General features: G+C 48.2%; 5 protein-coding genes across 5 annotated transcripts; 3 read left to right on the top strand and 2 right to left on the bottom strand.

The window, feature by feature from the left end:
- Positions 1-30: 30 nt before the first annotated feature.
- ASPGLDRAFT_22604 (coatomer subunit delta) lies at positions 31-1,763 on the top strand (the record flags this gene model as incomplete). The annotated part of the gene is made up of 4 exons (XM_022543195.1): positions 31-33; positions 95-538; positions 600-796; positions 857-1,763. 4 exons carry the CDS (start codon positions 31-33, stop codon positions 1,761-1,763), a joined length of 1,551 nt encoding a protein of 516 aa, XP_022404472.1.
- Positions 1,764-3,665: 1,902 nt separating this feature from the next.
- ASPGLDRAFT_71994 (CeGAL family transcription factor) lies at positions 3,666-6,759 on the top strand. Its single transcript, XM_022549588.1, has 5 exons — positions 3,666-3,689; positions 3,755-4,014; positions 4,080-4,191; positions 4,247-5,007; positions 5,061-6,759. The coding sequence occupies exons 1-5, from the start codon at positions 3,687-3,689 to the stop codon at positions 6,505-6,507; spliced, it is 2,583 nt and encodes an 860-aa protein (XP_022404471.1). The 5' UTR covers positions 3,666-3,686; the 3' UTR covers positions 6,508-6,759.
- A 605-nt stretch (positions 6,760-7,364) lies between these two features.
- ASPGLDRAFT_63896 (uncharacterized protein) lies at positions 7,365-8,908 on the bottom strand (the record flags this gene model as incomplete). The annotated part of the gene is made up of 2 exons (XM_022548722.1): positions 7,365-8,074; positions 8,134-8,908. 2 exons carry the CDS (start codon positions 8,906-8,908, stop codon positions 7,365-7,367), a joined length of 1,485 nt encoding a protein of 494 aa, XP_022404470.1.
- An 842-nt stretch (positions 8,909-9,750) lies between these two features.
- ASPGLDRAFT_42850 (uncharacterized protein) lies at positions 9,751-11,691 on the bottom strand. The gene has a single exon (XM_022545684.1). It carries the CDS (start codon positions 11,235-11,237, stop codon positions 9,852-9,854), a length of 1,386 nt encoding a protein of 461 aa, XP_022404469.1. The 5' UTR covers positions 11,238-11,691; the 3' UTR covers positions 9,751-9,851.
- Positions 11,692-15,591: 3,900 nt separating this feature from the next.
- On the top strand, positions 15,592-17,510 carry ASPGLDRAFT_142422 (fatty acid alpha-hydroxylase). The gene is made up of 3 exons (XM_022541767.1): positions 15,592-16,688; positions 16,743-16,991; positions 17,047-17,510. Exons 1-3 carry the CDS (start codon positions 15,961-15,963, stop codon positions 17,201-17,203), a joined length of 1,134 nt encoding a protein of 377 aa, XP_022404468.1. The 5' UTR covers positions 15,592-15,960; the 3' UTR covers positions 17,204-17,510.
- Positions 17,511-17,558: the final 48 nt, after the last annotated feature.

Raw genomic sequence — 17,558 nt, 5'->3', positions numbered from 1 at the left:
TTGATATCCGATCTTTAACTATCCAGAGCCATGGTTTGTCTTTCAATTTTGGTATTCCCTTGAATTTACGCTGACCACCACCCACAACAAACAGGTCGTTCTCGCAGCGTCGATATGCACCCGTGGGGGTAAGGCAGTACTTTCACGCCAATTCCGGGAAATCGCTCGTTCTAGAATTGAAGCCTTGCTCGCATCCTTCCCCAAGCTGGCTGATTCGGGAACTCAACACACGATCGTCGAACAAGACAATGTGCGCTTCGTCTACCAGCCGCTCGATGAGCTGTACATCGTCCTTATCACCAACCGCCAATCGAACATCCTCCAAGACATTGACAGTCTTCATTTGTTTGCCCAAGTGACCACCAGCATCTGTAAAAGCCTGGACGAGAGGGAAATCTTGCGCAATGCCTTCGAGTTGCTCAGCGCGTTTGACGAATTGGTGACATTGGGCTACAGGGAGAACCTGACCCTATCTCAGATCAAAACCTTCCTGGAAATGGAAAGTCACGAGGAGAGAATACAAGAGATCATTGAGAGGGTATGTTTATGCATGGGGGTTGGTTTCATTTGTCGTGGGGCAAGACTGACTTGCTTTGCAGAACAAAGAGCTCGAGGCCAGTGAAGAGCGCAAGAGGAAGGCAAAACAACTGGAGATGCAACGGAAGGAGGCAGCGCGCACTGGTCGTACCGCCACACCAAGAACTCCATCTTATCCCGTCTATAGTCCTCCATCGCGCCCTGCTGTGCCCGATACCTATGATTCCTACGAAGCAGAGAAGAAGAAGACGTTTGCCAAGTATGCACCCCTAGACAGCGCTTCTTTTTGGCCATCGTGACTAATGTAGATCGAATCCAGGCCCCTTCCCACCCGCGGAAAAGGAATGCAACTCGGCAAGAAGAACACAGATATCTACGAGAAGATTCGCGGTGACCTGGGTCCTGAAGCCGAAGAATCGAGCCCCTTGGTGACTCCGCAAGCCTCAACCCCTGTGGTCGACAAGGCACCATCCGCCCGTGCTTCCCTGTCTGCAGACCGAGAACCAGTCTCCGTTACCATTGCCGAGACCATTTCCGCCGCGCTTACTCGAGAGGGCGCATTGAGATCCTTTGAAGTCAAGGGTGACCTCCAACTCCGTATCACCGATCCATCTTTCACGAAGCTTAGACTCGACCTTCTCGCCACCCCTACACATGGCGCTCAATTCCGCACCCACCCGAACGTTGACAAGGCTGCCTTTACCAATTCATCCACGATCCAGTTAAAGGACACATCCAAGCGGTTCCCCGCCAACAACGCGATCGGCGTCTTGCGCTGGCGTGTCGCCAGTTCCGGTTCGGACAATGCCGACATTCTTCCTATCACATTCACGGTCTGGGTGAACAAGGGCTCCGACTCGACCACCGTTACGGTTGAGTACGAGCTTACTGGCTCCGATAGCTTGCGTGACGTCGTCGTCACGATCCCGTACGGCGCAGCCGAGCCCGCCGTGTCCAGCTTTGATGCAGCGTATGAAGTTTCCGGGGATAGCTTGGACTGGAATATTGGCACTGTGGATGAGAACAATGCGTCTGGCAGTTTCGAGTTCGAGTCCGCTGACGGCGGTGACGAGACTGACTACTTCCCAATGAACGTGCGGTTCACCAAGGCCAAGCCTTTCGTCGAGGTCGACGTTACAAACGTTGCTCTACTAGAGATGGAAGGTGAAAGCACTGGCTTCTCCAAGGAAGTTAAGAGCGTTGCAGAAGGCTACACGATCGAGTAATTTATTCCTGAGCTGTATAGAATAACTAATGATGTTCGGACTTGCGATTTGTGGCTACTGTGATTTCTCTTCTGCTTCTTCATTCCGGCCAGGGCCATTGTTTTGTTTTCTTAGGTGTTTTACTGAAGCTTTAGATATCATTCTTCTTATTTCAAGATATTTTCTTCTGCAGTCCAGAGTGGTATATTTATCCGACATAACCAAACGGAGCTACCAAATAAACTCAGGCACATGGTCCTATTGTACTAAGATCAACGCGGACCCGAAAGCAACCAATGGGAATGACGCACCGGCACTGACAGCAACCCACCTCCAGCAACCCACCTCCAACTTCCTCAACGCCTACTTTCTAAAGCCTTCACTTCTCTTTCCACCTCTCTCATATTTGATGGGCAGCATTGCCAAGATCTCACACATCCGAGTCGGACGACTCGTCCTGATCATTTGGGCGTAATGAAGGCACGTCAAGATTATCCTTCCGTCGCCTCCTCCCTATGTGGAAGAGAACCACGGACCTGAATAGCGGAGAGAGCTGGCTGCCAGCAGCTAAGCTTGCCAGGCACTATGTCACTCCTCATTCTAGACCTTCGTGCCTCGATCGCTCACCATGGATCGTCTACGCACTGTCCAAGTGGTGGCTGGATAGCTAGGCCCGATAACGGAGCTGTCCTTGTAGCTAAGGAAGTCCGGGGTATGCATAGTAGGCTCAGCTTCAATCACCGCGCCACTCCGTCTCACGTCAATTTGATGAGTTGGCGGAGGCGTTGTTGACGGCACGGCCCAAAGAGACTGACACCAAAACTGATCACAGATTCCCTTGGCAGAGGCTTGGATTACGCTCGATTCGCTAAGCTGCCACGGTATACACACGACTCTATATGCTTGAGTCCCGGGGTGCACAAAAGGATCTGTAGATGCCTGCATAATTGCATAATGCCCCGGATAGATGTCAGGCATTCAACTAGGAGATTGCAAGTACGGGGTATCCAGAGATGGGCCTTCGCTTGCGTTCTGGCCATACTCCCAAGACCTCCCCAGCTTGAAACTCCCATGGTAACACACGAGGTCTCATCTTCTTGAATCTCTACCAAAGCCATGAGCCCTTTCCTAACATGTCGGGGATAACCGACAAAGTATAAGCACCGGAAGCGGTTAAGTCCGTCTAAGAGACTCTAAGGACATCATCGTTTGCTATAGAGGCAAAATCCTAAACATGATGGGTATATTAATACTTGCCACTAGAGCATATGGCCCCGGTGACTCTGATGGGGAATTGTCAATCTTCGGGGTTAGCTGCAAATCGTCTGATCCCCGATCCCCGAATTGCAATTCATTTGGTTCAGGTTCCTTAATTGAAGGTTCTACTTCTCATAGGCTCGAGTGCCCATGGGAAGACTTCCGGGGCGCTCATTCCCCACTCGCACTTGAGTTCCGGCCTTATACAATGCATAATCCTTGAGCTTTCCATTGATTCTCAATTCAGCTTATACTTTCAGTTTCTCCCCTTCACCATCAACTTTCCCCAGTCTTTTGCAGCTCTCAATCAATCAATAGTCCCCCACAATTCCGGTGTCTTGGGATACTCAATTCATACTCCACCTAACACATCTTCTTGACTGCCTCTGTGGGGATGCAGCAGCATTTCCTCTATGAACGGTGAGAGAAGCTCCATAGTGCTCTGTGTTAGGTATATCTGACATAATGTTACTAGCTTGAAACCTCCCCATACAGTGCCGAATTGTTGAGGTGAACAAAGCTTCTCCACGGAGCAATTGTGCTGAGAAACGGCTAATGCGTTTACAGTGTCCTTTTTCTTCACAATTCGCAACAAATATCGACACAATGAGCAATTTACCGTTCCCGTCTTGGGCAGAGCAGCCAACATTGTTCAAGTTGCCTTACGCTGATACGGAGACCCCGCGTATGGTAAGCGAGCTTTCTACTACACCCTTCTTTCCATCAACAGAAGCTAATTGAAATTGTATGTGTAGGACAATCCCTTACCACACCTGACAGGGAACGATGCAGACCGCTTGGGTACTGGAAAGATGGCCATACCAAGACTTGCTGAAGGTGCAGAGTCTGCTTTCACATCACCAGGAAGGTTTCATCGCCGCCATGTTCGTCGAGCGTGCGAATCGTGCAGACAAAGGAAAACAAAATGCACTGGAGACAAGTCTGGCTGTCGAAATTGCCGAGAAGCCGGGATTATATGCTGCTATACAGATGGTAAACGGGAGAAATCTAAGAGGTGAGATTCTTCTATTGCCAGTTAGAGCAAGTGTGTCGGACTAACATATATGGCTACCTCCAAAGACAACTAGCCAGTCTATCAGCCAAAGTACAGGCCTATGAGGATGTGATCCGGAAACTGAGTAGCCGTTTTGGCGTCTCGGATGAGCAATTGATGAGCATCGCCTTGAACGTGGTATGCCATAAACCCCTTTCATACACTCGAGTATGCCTTTCCTAAGTGGGCACAGGAAGCATCCTCCGATATGAACATGCAGTCAGACGACGCTGCGTCCGGAGATCTGAAGCTACTTCCATGGAACTCTGGCTCTGAATCGCCTTCGCGGTCCTCATCTGTTGGGCCTTTCGAAGTCATGGCTCATACAGAGGAAGACTTCAACAGAGACGAGACCGCGCGTGCCACTGGATTTATTGGCAAGAGCTCCGAGATAAACTGGCTACAAAAGCTGAGCGGAGAAATCAGTCAAGAATACGATGCATGTGACCCTGATATGGCTGATAGCACGGGATTGCCTTCCCCTACCTTGACGCCAAAGGCTGAGGGGAAGAATGACCAATGGGTAGCTTCGTCAAATTACTACATTGACGACCTTGACATACCAGCGACTGAGCAAGTTGATATGTACGAGGTTCCGTCGCGAGACATTGCAACGAAGCTCTTCAATGTCTACTTGGCTTCAGTTCACCCTTCTTTCCCCATAATAGGCATTTCGACATTTGCCTCCCAGTTTCAGGTGTTCTTCAATCGACCATCTTTGAAGCCAGGCAATAAATGGCTTTCAATCTTGAACCTGGTTTTTGCAGTCGCGGCTAAATATGCCCATCTTACTGATGCAAGCTGGAAGGGAAATGAAGATGATCATCATATATATTTCTGCAGGGCCAGAGCTCTGAGTATGGAGGGCCAGCTGTTTCAACATCCGGATCTGCAGCAGTTACAGGTCGAAGGACTGGCTGCTTTCTATTTATTGGCATCGGGCCATGTCAATCGGTGGGTTCTGCGTATCTTTCATTCATCATCTGACGCTGACATTCTTGGCCTAGATCTTGGAAGTTGACTGGGAGTGCCATCCAGGGTGCTTTTGCTCTTGGATTACATCTACGGAATGTAGGTGACTGCACTTCAGACACTTCTAAAGAAATAAGATACCGCGTCTGGTGGTCTTTGTACACCGTTGAGCACCTTCTGAGTGTTCTGACGGGACGGCCTTCTTGCATCGTCGAGAGTACTTGCACGACGCCCCTGCCCGTTCCTTTCGATGAAACCGATTTTCAGAAAGAAGAAGTTTCTCGCCTGATTAGCAGCCCGAACAGAGGAGGACCTAGCCAATTGGCCCGTATTGCTGTTAATTCCAGCACCTCAAGCCTAAAGGCTTCACTGGATTGCAATACCAACGATCCAGCGGCCACAGCTAATCCCAAGGACTCGGATAACAGTGGAAATGAGTACATAAAGAGTCTTCCGCCTTGCATGTCGCTGTATTTCCTGCATTTGACGACATTGACGTCCATTGCTAAGCGGATGACGAACAAGCTCTATAGCCCTGAAGCAGTGCGCGCACCTTGGGCTAGCACCGAGTTCGCCATCCAGAGTCTAATGCTCGAGATTGACTCCTGGTTCATGAACCTGCCTGCTCCGTACGATTTCACATCTACGCAGACATCGCAGTGCCCCACAAGCCAAAAGATGAGTCTCGCATTTCTCTTCTACAGTACCAAAATTGGCATCACAAGGCCGTGCCTCTGCCGCCTGGACTCAATCCGCCCCCAAGGTGACAAAGCATACGACTTCTGCAGCAAAACCGCAGCAGAATGCGTCGAGTCAGCCTGCCACATGCTAACCCTCTTCCCCGAAACCTCCGACACACCCCTCCTATATAAAATGTGCCCATGGTGGTGCATTCTCCACTTCCTAATGCAAGCAACAACAGTCCTCCTCCTCGAACTCTCCTTCCACTCGCAGCACGTCCCCGAAAAATCCTCCACCGTCTCCAAAGCAGCCAGAAAAGCAGTCGAATGGCTCTCCACCATGTCCAAAACCAGCCTCGCCGCTGAACGAGCCTGGAAACTCTGCGACGGCTTCCTGCGTCGCCTCGCTCCCCACATCGGTGTCGACATGAGCGATCTCCCCTGCTCCGGCGACTCAACCGCAGAGGCCTCGCCGGAGGCTAGCTTCGACGCTACTACTTCTGCGGCGAGCGCGGCGGCTGCGGAGAATCTTGCCGCGGAGCTGGATTCTATTACTTGTTCGCCTATGGACCAGGATCAGTCTGGTGGCAGTCCGCTTGCGACGCTGGCGTCGTATGGGCTGGAGCCGCCGGAGTTGTTGGGGTTTATGAAGCCCGAGAAGGGGACGGCGCCTGGTCGAAATGGGTATGAGGGTTATTTTCCGTATGATTCGGCTACGGGGCAGATGACGGGGTCGTTTTTTCCTAATGGGACGAATGTTGATCTCGATTTGGGGTATTTTTGGGGTGATCCGATTTGCTAAGGCTTTTCATCATCCTTCTTATGTTGCAATAAAGGTTGGGAATTATCCAGACTGAAGACCATATAGACAGGACAGGCACAGACTGCATTGTTGGATTTGCATAAGATTGTCACTTATCATCAGGAAGGTTCATTTCTGTCTTTTTTTGTCTATTTCTCTTTTTTGCCCTTCTTCATTTCTATATTTATATTGCACCGTGCATTCGACGACATCATTTTATATATCAGATATAACAGAAAATCTTGAACTAACACCGTTTGTTTCCAATTAAAAAGGCAGAGAGGAAAACAAAAAAGAATTGTTTATCTGTTTGGCTCCCGCAATTCTGATTTGTCCTACTCTAATGTACAGAATGAAACAAGACGAGTCTTATACGACCATCTACACAAAGACGTATATCGACACTCTTATATCTATCTGTCTTCTGGTGTTAATACATACATCACATTAAATCGTCTCTATATACACCCCCTATCTAATCCCGGGATATTCATCCCATCCTATATACTAAACAAAAATGCAGATATATGTACTTCGTTCCATGTACATCATGCAGTGACCAAACTAGTACACCAGCCCGAGCCTTGACCTTAACCTCGATACGGTCAATGCCAGCCCACTCCAATCCACTCAAGCCAAGAAGTCAAATCTTCCAAGGACGCGCAATGCCAAATACAAATAATGATGGAACGAGCGGAAGCCCGGACCGTTATCATACCATATCATCGTCATCGTGTCAACAATTGGAAAGGAAGAGGAACAAAGACGGGAGGATGCTCCAAAACGACAAAAGATGAGAAGTAAGGTGACGTTAATCGAATGTAATCCAGGAGCTGACCCAGAAGCTCCGGGGGACCCTAAGCCTCCCAATGCCGTTTCTTCGCGGTAAAGAATAACCGCGCATCTTCTTCCTGAGAGGCAGTGCGCTCCGAGGACGGAGGCGAGTAATGTATCCCACTAATTCTCGAGAGACGTACATCGACTTGCTGCGCTCGTCTCAGGGATCGATTCGTCCACGATCTTGCAGAAAGCGGCACTCTATTATTCTCTTGTCGTAGCGAGACACCTAGTAAACCCCTGCCATCACCAACAAACCGCTCAACACAATCCAGGGAAGGGATGATGCGTCGTCTGACACCGCAGCCTGTGTGGTTGGGGTCGATTTGGTAGTCTGGGAATTGTTTTATGGAGGCGATGATTGCTGTTATGTCAGCTGGTGGTCCGGCTGACACCGTAGTTTGTGGTACACCCTCATCATCAGAATCCACCGTAAAATCCGGATCAAGAAGACTCGATCCCAAGAAAATTGTCTTCGTGCGGAGCGCAAAAAATCGGACCATTTGTCCTAGATGGAACGCATCGCAAGCGTTGGAGTTGCCCATTCCGCAACGACATTGGAATTCGCGAGGACGGATTGTTGTCGATGTTGCGGGTACTGTTACGGGGTGGTTTGTAGTTGATGGTTTGGGGCCGGTTGTTTCTTCGAGGGCACCGTAAGCGCGCAGGAAGTAGGCTTGAAGATCTGTGATTGTGTTAAGGACGTATTGGCGTCTGTGGAATAGTTCTTCTGCAAAACTGTTAATACCCGTAGAAAAACAGGGGTTCGAGAGGATTGAGGATGGATACCTTCGAGACCATCCGCGAAGTACTGCCACCGAAAAGTACCATCTTCAGGATCCGAAGGAGCTTCAACTCCATTAATCCAATACTTTGATCCAAGCACAACCAATGTATGCGTCATGACCTGATAAACAGTTGGTTCATCGAGAAAGTGCGCAATGTATATAATATGTCGAATACGATCCTCGCTCATTTTCAACAACGACTGATTGAACTTCGTCACCGAAACCCTCCCCTTTCCATACGCATATCCCGATCTTTTAAGCGCTTCTCGGACAACCTGTGGGGAATTAAACGTATCCGCAAGGTGGATTAGTCTGGCGATGACAGATGGAGGAAGTGGTTTCAGTGCATTATTGAAAACGCGCTTTTGCGTGTTTCCCAGAGACGGGTAGGATAGGACCCTGAGGAAGAGCTCAATGGTGTTTACACCAAGGCGCTGGGTGACTTCGTCCACTGAGAGGCTGAGAGTAGGGATTGCCCTTAATGCGTCCGCATCAGAGGACAATAATGGTGATAACATCGACAATGGATCTGTTGCATCTCCATCATCATTTGTCCTTGATTCTGCAGCTACAGCAATCAAGTCTGCCTTTTGCTTCATGAAATCCCTCCCCTCAGAGAATTTATTCGGATCAAGCAAAGCCCGGAAATAAGGACTGTTGTGTATCAAGTCCTCACTGGCGACTAGCCACCGAGATATAGACGACGCAGAAGGGAGCCCATCCTGGTCCCGATCCGCATATTCAACAATCACATCCCCGTGACTTGATATGACCATCACATACTGTTGGGACTCATTTCCCGAAGTAGACTCCCGTAGTTGTTCCTCAGACGAGACAGACGGAGCGTTGGTGTCGGCCGCTTCGCGGAGAGGCAAAGTCTGAACAGACGGAGATCCAGCCTCCGATCCAGAGCCAGGGCCTCTAGATGGTGGTAATGGAGGATAGTCAGAATTCATATCCGAATTGGAAGTCAGAGGAGACGGTTGTCTTGTTTCCAGTGTATCTGTCTTGGAATCTTGGGAGTCCTATGTGCCAGTGTTGATGAGGTGGCGGATGGCATTTGAACGAGATTTAGACAGAGTTGCCGTTTTAGTGGGTTCGTGCGATATATCAGATTTCCATGCGCAATTTGGCATTAACAAGCCATACTGCTAGAAAGTGGCGGCGTGGCGGGGATATCGCGTTAAAGGACGACGTTTAAATGGAGATAAAGGGGAATTCGATCCTGGTGGCCACTTAAAGCTCATATAAAAGACAGTCGCGCAGATGAAACGAACAAGAATCACGAGCAGTACACATGGCCAGTTCATGAAGATTTGACGTCGATGTCAAAATCCACATTCGGTAATCATATCATGTGACTTCACGGTGGGTTCCAATTCAGGAATCAAAATAGTAAACAACAGACTGTTATTACTGAGAATGGCTGTTCTGTTGAAATATTCATATTTTGAGTGCAGTATATACTAAAGGTATCAATGACAATGCCACCCTCGATAATCCACCTAAGAAACCAGAGAACCAATCCAAACATTTTTCATAAAACACAAATCGAAAGAGAAAAGACAAAACCCGAAAGCACAGAGAGCATCGTAATATGCTTTCCATAGACATGTCGAAGAAAAAAAAAAAAAAATTATAAAGGATGGCTGAAAAATATGTATTTACTTTGACAGAAGTAAAATATCCAAAAAAGAGAAAAAAAGAAAGGAAAGAGAATCAAGGTAACGACACAATAGGAATGTGCATAACCCTGGGTAGTTTCCTTGTGTCATTGTTCGTTTGTTCGTTTGTTACCTCGTCGTCATCGTGGATAGCATCCCGCATCTTCAACGCTTGTCCAACGATCGATTCGAGTTTCGTTGACAATGGGTTGAACACGTCGGCAGACGAGGTGTTGACTACAGGCGTAGTAGGGCTCAAAGGCTTGTTGTCCTCATCTTCGCTGTTGTAATCCTCGAGGTGCTTGCCATGCATTTGGTTGAGTCGGTGGGAGATGATCGAGAACACAGCAAGGTGATAGGGCTTATCTTCGTCCCAGTCATTGACTGGCTGCTGTTCTTGAATCAAGTCGTTGTCATATTCAGGCATGTCCATATCCAGAAGGTCCTCTTGTTGAGACACAAGATGCCATTGCCCTGCCGATAAGAATCCAATGACGAAATCTTGGTTGGCGCGAGCGGCAGCTATGCAACTTCTTCTGTAGTCCGTAGTAAAAGCGTCGGTATATTCAGAAGGCAAGCACAGCACTAACCCACGCGCCAAGAGTGGAGGGGGAGGAATCGCATCGTCATCCGGGGTGATGGATGGTCGCTTCTGCCCGCCATTTACAGAAAGGTGGTCTCCCACCTCAGACTTGTCGGACTTGAGCGAAATAAAGTCTTCTGTCGAGTCCTCGGTGTGTTGTGTGATAGTCTGAGTAAGAGAGATTGTAGAGGCTTTCCGTGGTGGTAAGCCTAGGTTCTCATCATCGACGACAACGTAGTCGGAGGTGAGATGTTGCGGGTCATCATCTTCAGCGTTATCGTGGCCCGGACGGCCATTCGGCGATTTTTCAGCCGTAATTTCTGTCCGGATAGTTTGTGTAGTATTGGCAACAGTTTCCCGCGCGGCCGCTTTCAGGGCCGGAATCAGAATGTCGGCTTCCTGGTTGTCCTCGGCAACACCAGACGCCCACGCGGTCGCAATCCCCGCCCAAGCAGCGGTCTTAACAACGCCCTTGGTGTATTTTCTCCGGACCAAATCCACCAATTCATTTCTCACTTCTTTCGACTCCGAAGTGCCAGTAACTTCAACAGTCGAGTTGAGAATGCGACCTCCTTCCCAGACTAGGAAGGCGTGCTGCTTGGCCAGTGCGATCAATTGACGGACCGTGTCGTCGGACCAGTCGTCAATAATGTCGGCAAAGACCTTCAGAATAGCAATGTGGGGACCAATGGACGATGCCAGCTGGACCAGGGCATTTGTGGTGGTGATAGTGTGAGAGGCACAGACGCAGACGGGAATATTATGAGGGAGGCCCTTCTTGGTTTCAGTCAAGGTCTGGAGGTAGGAAATTAAGCGATTCCCGGGGAAGGTGAACGAGTCGGACAATGGCGATTCCATGGTGAGACAGGAGGGAGGAGAGGATATTGAGGTTCGAGGGAGGGGGTATATAGTTGTAACAGAGGTCAATCGATGGAGAGGTTAACGAGAGTATAGAGAGAGAGAGAGAGAGAGAGAGAGAAAGGGAGACAGGGAGACAAGGAGAAGATGTAGTGAGAAAAGAAGATGAGGAAGAGAGAGGAAATGAGGCGGGAGGGTGTCGTGTGTATATTAAAGCGAGAAGGCCTGGGCCGAGACCGAAGGATTGACAGGTGGCCAAAGAGACTTCACTCAAGACCGTCAGCAGGGATGTACTTGTATACAGGTACACAAGTAGAAGGAGAGGAGGTTGAATATATATGAGTCTGCGCCTTGTAACAATTATTGCCGCCGGATAGTAGGAAGATTCACAAGAATAGCCAGATGCAGACAAAGCGCCCAATGCGTGCAGCACAGCAAAACTCAAATGTTTCTTTTTGGGGCGACAGATCAAACGGTTGATTGATTGATTACTTGTAAATAGATCGGGGGTCCTTGTCCAGGTCTATATACAGTACTTGTAAAGAGGTACAAGTACTACTGTCCCCCTGGTCTGTCAAGCTTTCCTTTCCCCTTTCCCCGATCACCCAAACAGCGCTGCTACAAGTGTATTCTGAGAGAATGATCGACCTGAGAGAGTGAAAAGAGCAATTAACATGATTTTACTGTAATCACGGTGTATTGCTCCCATTACAGGGGCAAAATGCACTGCACACCGGATCCGCCCGGTCGGAACGGGTATCTCCTGTGTACTTCCGGTATTGGAGTCTAGCTGGAAACGGTAACTTTAAGTTCTCGCCTGACTCTTGAGTCTTTCGGATAATAATATAACAACAAAGCAAAGCAAAGAAAAGCATAAAAAAATTGCTAGGAATGGATTGGTTTTGGAGTCTGGATCTTCTTTTTTTCTTTTGTCGTATTTGCCGTATAATACTAACGTTCTCTTTTGCTTTTTTTGTCTGGTTGTGCACAAGTACTACGTACTGACTGGAGCTCCCGAGGAACTCTATCCCTGAGGAGTCTCACTACAAGGTACTAACCACCGAGTACGGCCCAACGGAAAAGCAAGAAGGGTACGAAGCTAGTATCTATCCCTCCAAAAAAACAAAGAATAAGACCAGTCACACTCTGACCATCCAATATATCTTGACGTACACGCCATGGCCCGAGTACGGAGCTCTACTTCCGTCTCCAAACAGACAAAAGTCCATGTGACGGCTCCAAATAAGTTGATTCCCACAGAGATCATGCTGCAGCTTCTGGTGCAGCTTGCAGACGGGATCATCAGTCCCGTCAATCGGGACGCTCTCGTTGGTCACCGGCATCGGATTCCTCGACAGCCTTGGATCTGACTTTCGGACGACCCCGATTTTTTTTTTTTTATGTACGGAGTTCAAGGCTGCATACGGGATCTCTATCCAGAGTTTCATGTGCATATACTTTCGTGCAGAGTGTACAGAATGGTAATCGGGATCGCGCAATGGTCGCGATATTGCTAAATTTGTAGCTGTGCATCCAAAGGCACATACATATGTGCGCGAGAAGTATGTACTCTGTACGAAGAGTATGTACGTGGTACAGAGTACGTACTCGGTACTTTGGAGATTCGATCCGGGAAATACTTTGCAGGAGGGAGAATCATCCGCTATTTCCGCCCATGTTCCGCCGTACTAATGGCTCTTGGAAAAAAAAAAAAAAAAAAAAAAAAGAAAGGAGCCTATACGAAAATTAATCTAATTAAAAATTAGCCTATGGACTCAGCTCAGCGCCTTGCTCTCCGGCAACTCGGTTCATCCTAACTGGAGCTTAGCTCTCAGTACTATCGGGTACGTACCTCCGTACTCCATACTTTGCCTGTACCGAGATATGTATCGCCCAATCGAACCGAGTCAGTGTCAGATTATTGACGGCTCCGTTCCAATTGGGCAGTTTGAATTACCAGTGAGCCAATTGACAGCTTTAGGATTGCAAGCTCAGGGTCATCCTTTTGGAGCATTCTGCACACAAGCGAAACCAGGCCAAATCCCTTAACGCATAGTCTATCCGTAGGCACCCGTTTGCTGGTCTGTTCTTTTTTTTTTTTTTTTTTACGTTCATCTAACTTCTCCGTACTTTCTCCGAATTTTCAGCTGTCTGGAGGTCTCTATACGAGTACGGAGGCACTCCGCGGACGCCTCCTTCAGCTATTTTGAACACCTGCTGCGCCTTGCCTTGACGTTTCAATGTGGCAATATGAATGCCTTCATACTTTGGAGTACTTGTAGATCCCGAAATAAACCCGTTGCGCTTTGGTCGCTTGAACGGGGTCGGCTCTTGCAACGTCCCAACCGTCTTCAACTGACGGGAGTTGGCGGTGTCAGACGTTCCAACAGTCACTGGTGTCAATCTAATTGAATGACATGCACTTATGTGGTCCAGGGGAGCGAGCATTGCACCAATACCACTCAGTGTGATACGCCCCAGACATCAAACAACCCCAGACAGGCGTAAATCTACCCTGTCCCAGCTAGTGATTCGAAAATGATTCTCTTACGACGGCTGCCTCGATTATTTGACATTTTCGTGGCATTTCCCCTGGCGCCGCTTTAAAGCGGGCGCTGGTAGATTTCCTAAACGGGTAAAGCGCAAATCTATCTATAGTCTCAACGCTTCCATCATGGCTTAATACCTGACAAATAACTATGGAATAACCATTCAAACGCCCAAGAGACCAGTTTGAATGTACGCGGTACCAAGTCCAAGCATCAGACCAATAGGTCACCTGAGTTCTGGAACCAGCTTGTTCGAGGACCCTGAAGAGATAGAAAGAGACTACACAGGCTTAAACCTCATGCAAGCTTCACAATCCCACTACGGGATGGAATAGGAAGCCAGCATGAAATCTTGTCTCCTCCAAATCGAATGGATCAGCTGTCGGACTCTTCGAGAATACCGCTGGTTCATGTTTTCGGCTCTTACCTACTTACTTCTACCTACTTGTACTCACTTCTACTTCTACTTCTACTTGCTTGTATTTAATGTCGGGCTATAATCGTGATTAGTCGGCAGGCGTATCACCCCACCAAAACGTCTCTATTTATGATGTTTCTTGTCTTTATGTCCACAGCTTTTATAAGTGATTATATTTGATTATTCCTCCTGTTACTACCAATCATTTCTGTTTTTGTAGCATCTTAGTGTGTACAACGACTCGCGCTATACAGAATTGCCTCGGATAGCCTTCTATACCTTTTCCGTCAAGCTTGCTATAGAAAGGAGGGACTCTCGAAGATGGCAGAGAAGAGCGAGGTGATACCATTAGATGACAGCATCGCACATGATGCAGAGGCACTCAGAAAGCTCGTCCAAGAAAAGGTCTGAGAATAAAGCTGCACTGCTTATTTTCAATAATATGAATTCTAAGTTATATATCTACAGGTCAAAAGAAACGTCACTTTGGACGAGGAATGGATAGTTGGTGAGAGCCTTGAGACAATAGATCCGTCAATACCCACGGTAATTATACAAAAAAAAAAACAGTGCTTGGGGTGCTCTCAGGGTTATCGCCAGCCCTGCTGTGTTAAATGAAGTTTCAGGGCCGGAATTCAGTCTTCATATCTCAATGATAATCATCAAGCCTGGCGACACAGGCAGGATATACCGAACCCCGTCAATTCGATATTTTCATTATGCCGTTTAGGTCCTGTATCGTTCTGATGTAACCAACCAGGGCATCGCTCGCTTTTAGGGAAAGTTCAATCCTTGCCGTTCTTTGCGCATCTAGGTTTATATCGATTGACGGTACATTTGAATATACAAGATCCTGCATTGCGATGAATGTATTTTTTGATATAATTTGAAAGATATAACGCAACAGTCATTTACATGAAGGCCTTACTCTATTTGCTTTTCCTTCTTGGTCTTGCCCGTCAGGCGTACTTCTATTCGTATACTGCCACCACTGAATTGTGTGCCGTCCTTGTAATCAGTATTCTGGCTTTGTGTATTATAAGAAGTAGCTAGCTTGCGTTAATCAATTCGTTTCTTACTGTCGCTAGATTTGCATACCCCTCGCTGAGTTGGAGTAGCGGAGCCAGAAGAGGACTCTCAACCATTCGCCTCATACCAAAATTCTTTCGTAGAATCCGGAATGGTTATCCGAGCTCGACACATAAGAGATAACAACAACCGGGGTCTGCTCTTGCAACGTTCCAACAGTCACTGGGTGTCAGTGTCTAACCTGTTCCTGAAACGGATGTCAGGGGTATGCTCCCGAAAAGGGTTTAGCGTGGATTTATCAGAAAAATCAGATGATCTGTTGTTGTTGAGTGATTACCAACCATACCGTATCAGGCCACAGTTTCTCCAAATTTTTGAGGCCTCGTGCGACCTACGGAGTACATACTGCTCAGTACTGCTGTCTCTCGGTGTTTGGTAAATAGAAAAGAATAACCGCTGCTCCCATTGGCGGACGAGAAAGAACAGTCAACGCCGAAAATTTGCGGATCGGACGGACCCGTGATAATTCCATCGACCGCTCACGCCACTCCGTCTCCGATCTTTTATTTTTCCTTCCTGCGCTTCCTCCTACCTCGCCTCATTGCATCCTGAATACTAATCCACCATCCCAACTTTTCGCCGCTGTACCAACGTGTCCTTCCGAACGTGATCTAGCCAACTCGTATCAACACACCGGGATTTGCTGTCTTGCCTCCTTTTAGCGACAATGCCGGGAAGAATCCTGCCAACGCTGACCCAAGCTGAGGTCGAGTCGCATAACAACGCCAAATCATGCTATGTGACTATCGGTTCGAAAGTTTACGATATCACCTCGTTCGTCGACGATCACCCTGGTGGAGGCGATTTGATTCTCGAATATGCGGGCAAGGACGTGGGTGAGATTATGAGCGATGTGGTGTCTCACGAACATTCTGAGTCGGCCTACGAAATCTTGGAGGACAGCCTAGTTGGCTTTGTGGGCACTGGCTCTTCGACCAAGGCGAATGCGAATGCGAATGGAGCTGCAAGCGCGGAGGAACAAGCACGGGCTGTCTATGAGAGCACGGGCATGTCGACTGAGGAAGACTTGTCCATCGAGACGGATATCACCATAGATTACCAGCAGCACAAGTTCCTTGATCTCAACAAGCCCTTGCTTATGCAGCTGTGGACTAGCGGCTTCAGCAAGCAATTCTATCTCGAGCAGATCCATCGTCCGCGTCACTACAGGGGTGGTGACTCTGCACCGCTCTTTGGCAACTTTTTGGAACCTCTCAGCAAGACGGCGTGGTATGTCGTTCCGATAATGTGGCTTCCGTGTATCGCCTACGGTACCACCGTTGGCCTTTCGGGCATGTCCAGTGCATCCGCTGGTGCTGGCTACTGGGCTTTCGGGCTCTTCTTCTGGACTCTGATTGAATACGTGATGCATCGGTTCCTGTTTCACATTGATGCGTATGAATACATTTTCCTTAACCTGTCTGCTCTTCTCTAACATGCTCTTATCAGACTTCTTCCTGACAACCGAGTCGGTATTACTCTGCACTTTCTCCTTCACGGAATCCACCATTACCTGCCGATGGACAAATACCGACTTGTGATGCCACCAACTCTGTTCGTTCTTCTCGCCGCGCCGTTCTGGAAATTTGCGCACTCTGTGATCTTCTATGACTGGTACGCCGCTGTGCTGGCGTACTGTGGTGGTGTCTTCGGATACGTTTGCTATGACATGACGCACTATTTCCTCCACCACCGGAAGTAAGTACATTCCCGGCTTATTCCCAAGAATGCATGCTAACAGATTACTGTGCAGCCTCCCATCGTACTACAAGCCGCTCAAGAAGTATCACCTTCAGCACCACTTCGCCGATTTCGACAATGGTTTCGGTGTCACCAGCCGCTTCTGGGACAGAATCTTCGGCACAGAGCTTGAGACTCCAGCACCGTCCAAGATTGTCAAGACCCAATAAGCGCATACTCGGGGTTGATAAATGACTTCTCTCGCGCTCTGAGCGTCGTACAACCTTTATTCGTGCATATGACCTAATGATGGGTTTACGAATGACCCAGGCTTCGACTATTGTCATTGCTTTTCACTAATTGCTTGGCATTTCTAGTTTATTTCTTGTACAGCAAGCCCTGTCTTTGCTGCCGTGGACAGTACATGACCACGGTTGTTTTGTTTGGGTTGATTTTCCTGATTATAGCATCCATACGAGTGTATATGACAACCTAATGTATAATAGATAACATTGCCAACTCTTTCTTGCTTGAATGCCAGTACTGTACCCCGTAGACGTTGTATACAGAGCAGGGAGAACCGGG

This window comes from Aspergillus glaucus, assembly GCF_001890805.1.
Source record: "Aspergillus glaucus CBS 516.65 unplaced genomic scaffold ASPGLscaffold_3, whole genome shotgun sequence".
Taxonomy (NCBI): Eukaryota; Fungi; Ascomycota; class Eurotiomycetes; order Eurotiales; family Aspergillaceae; genus Aspergillus; species Aspergillus glaucus.
The sequence above is the reverse complement of the archived record's forward strand: the minus strand, read 5'-3'. Positions and strand labels throughout refer to the sequence as shown.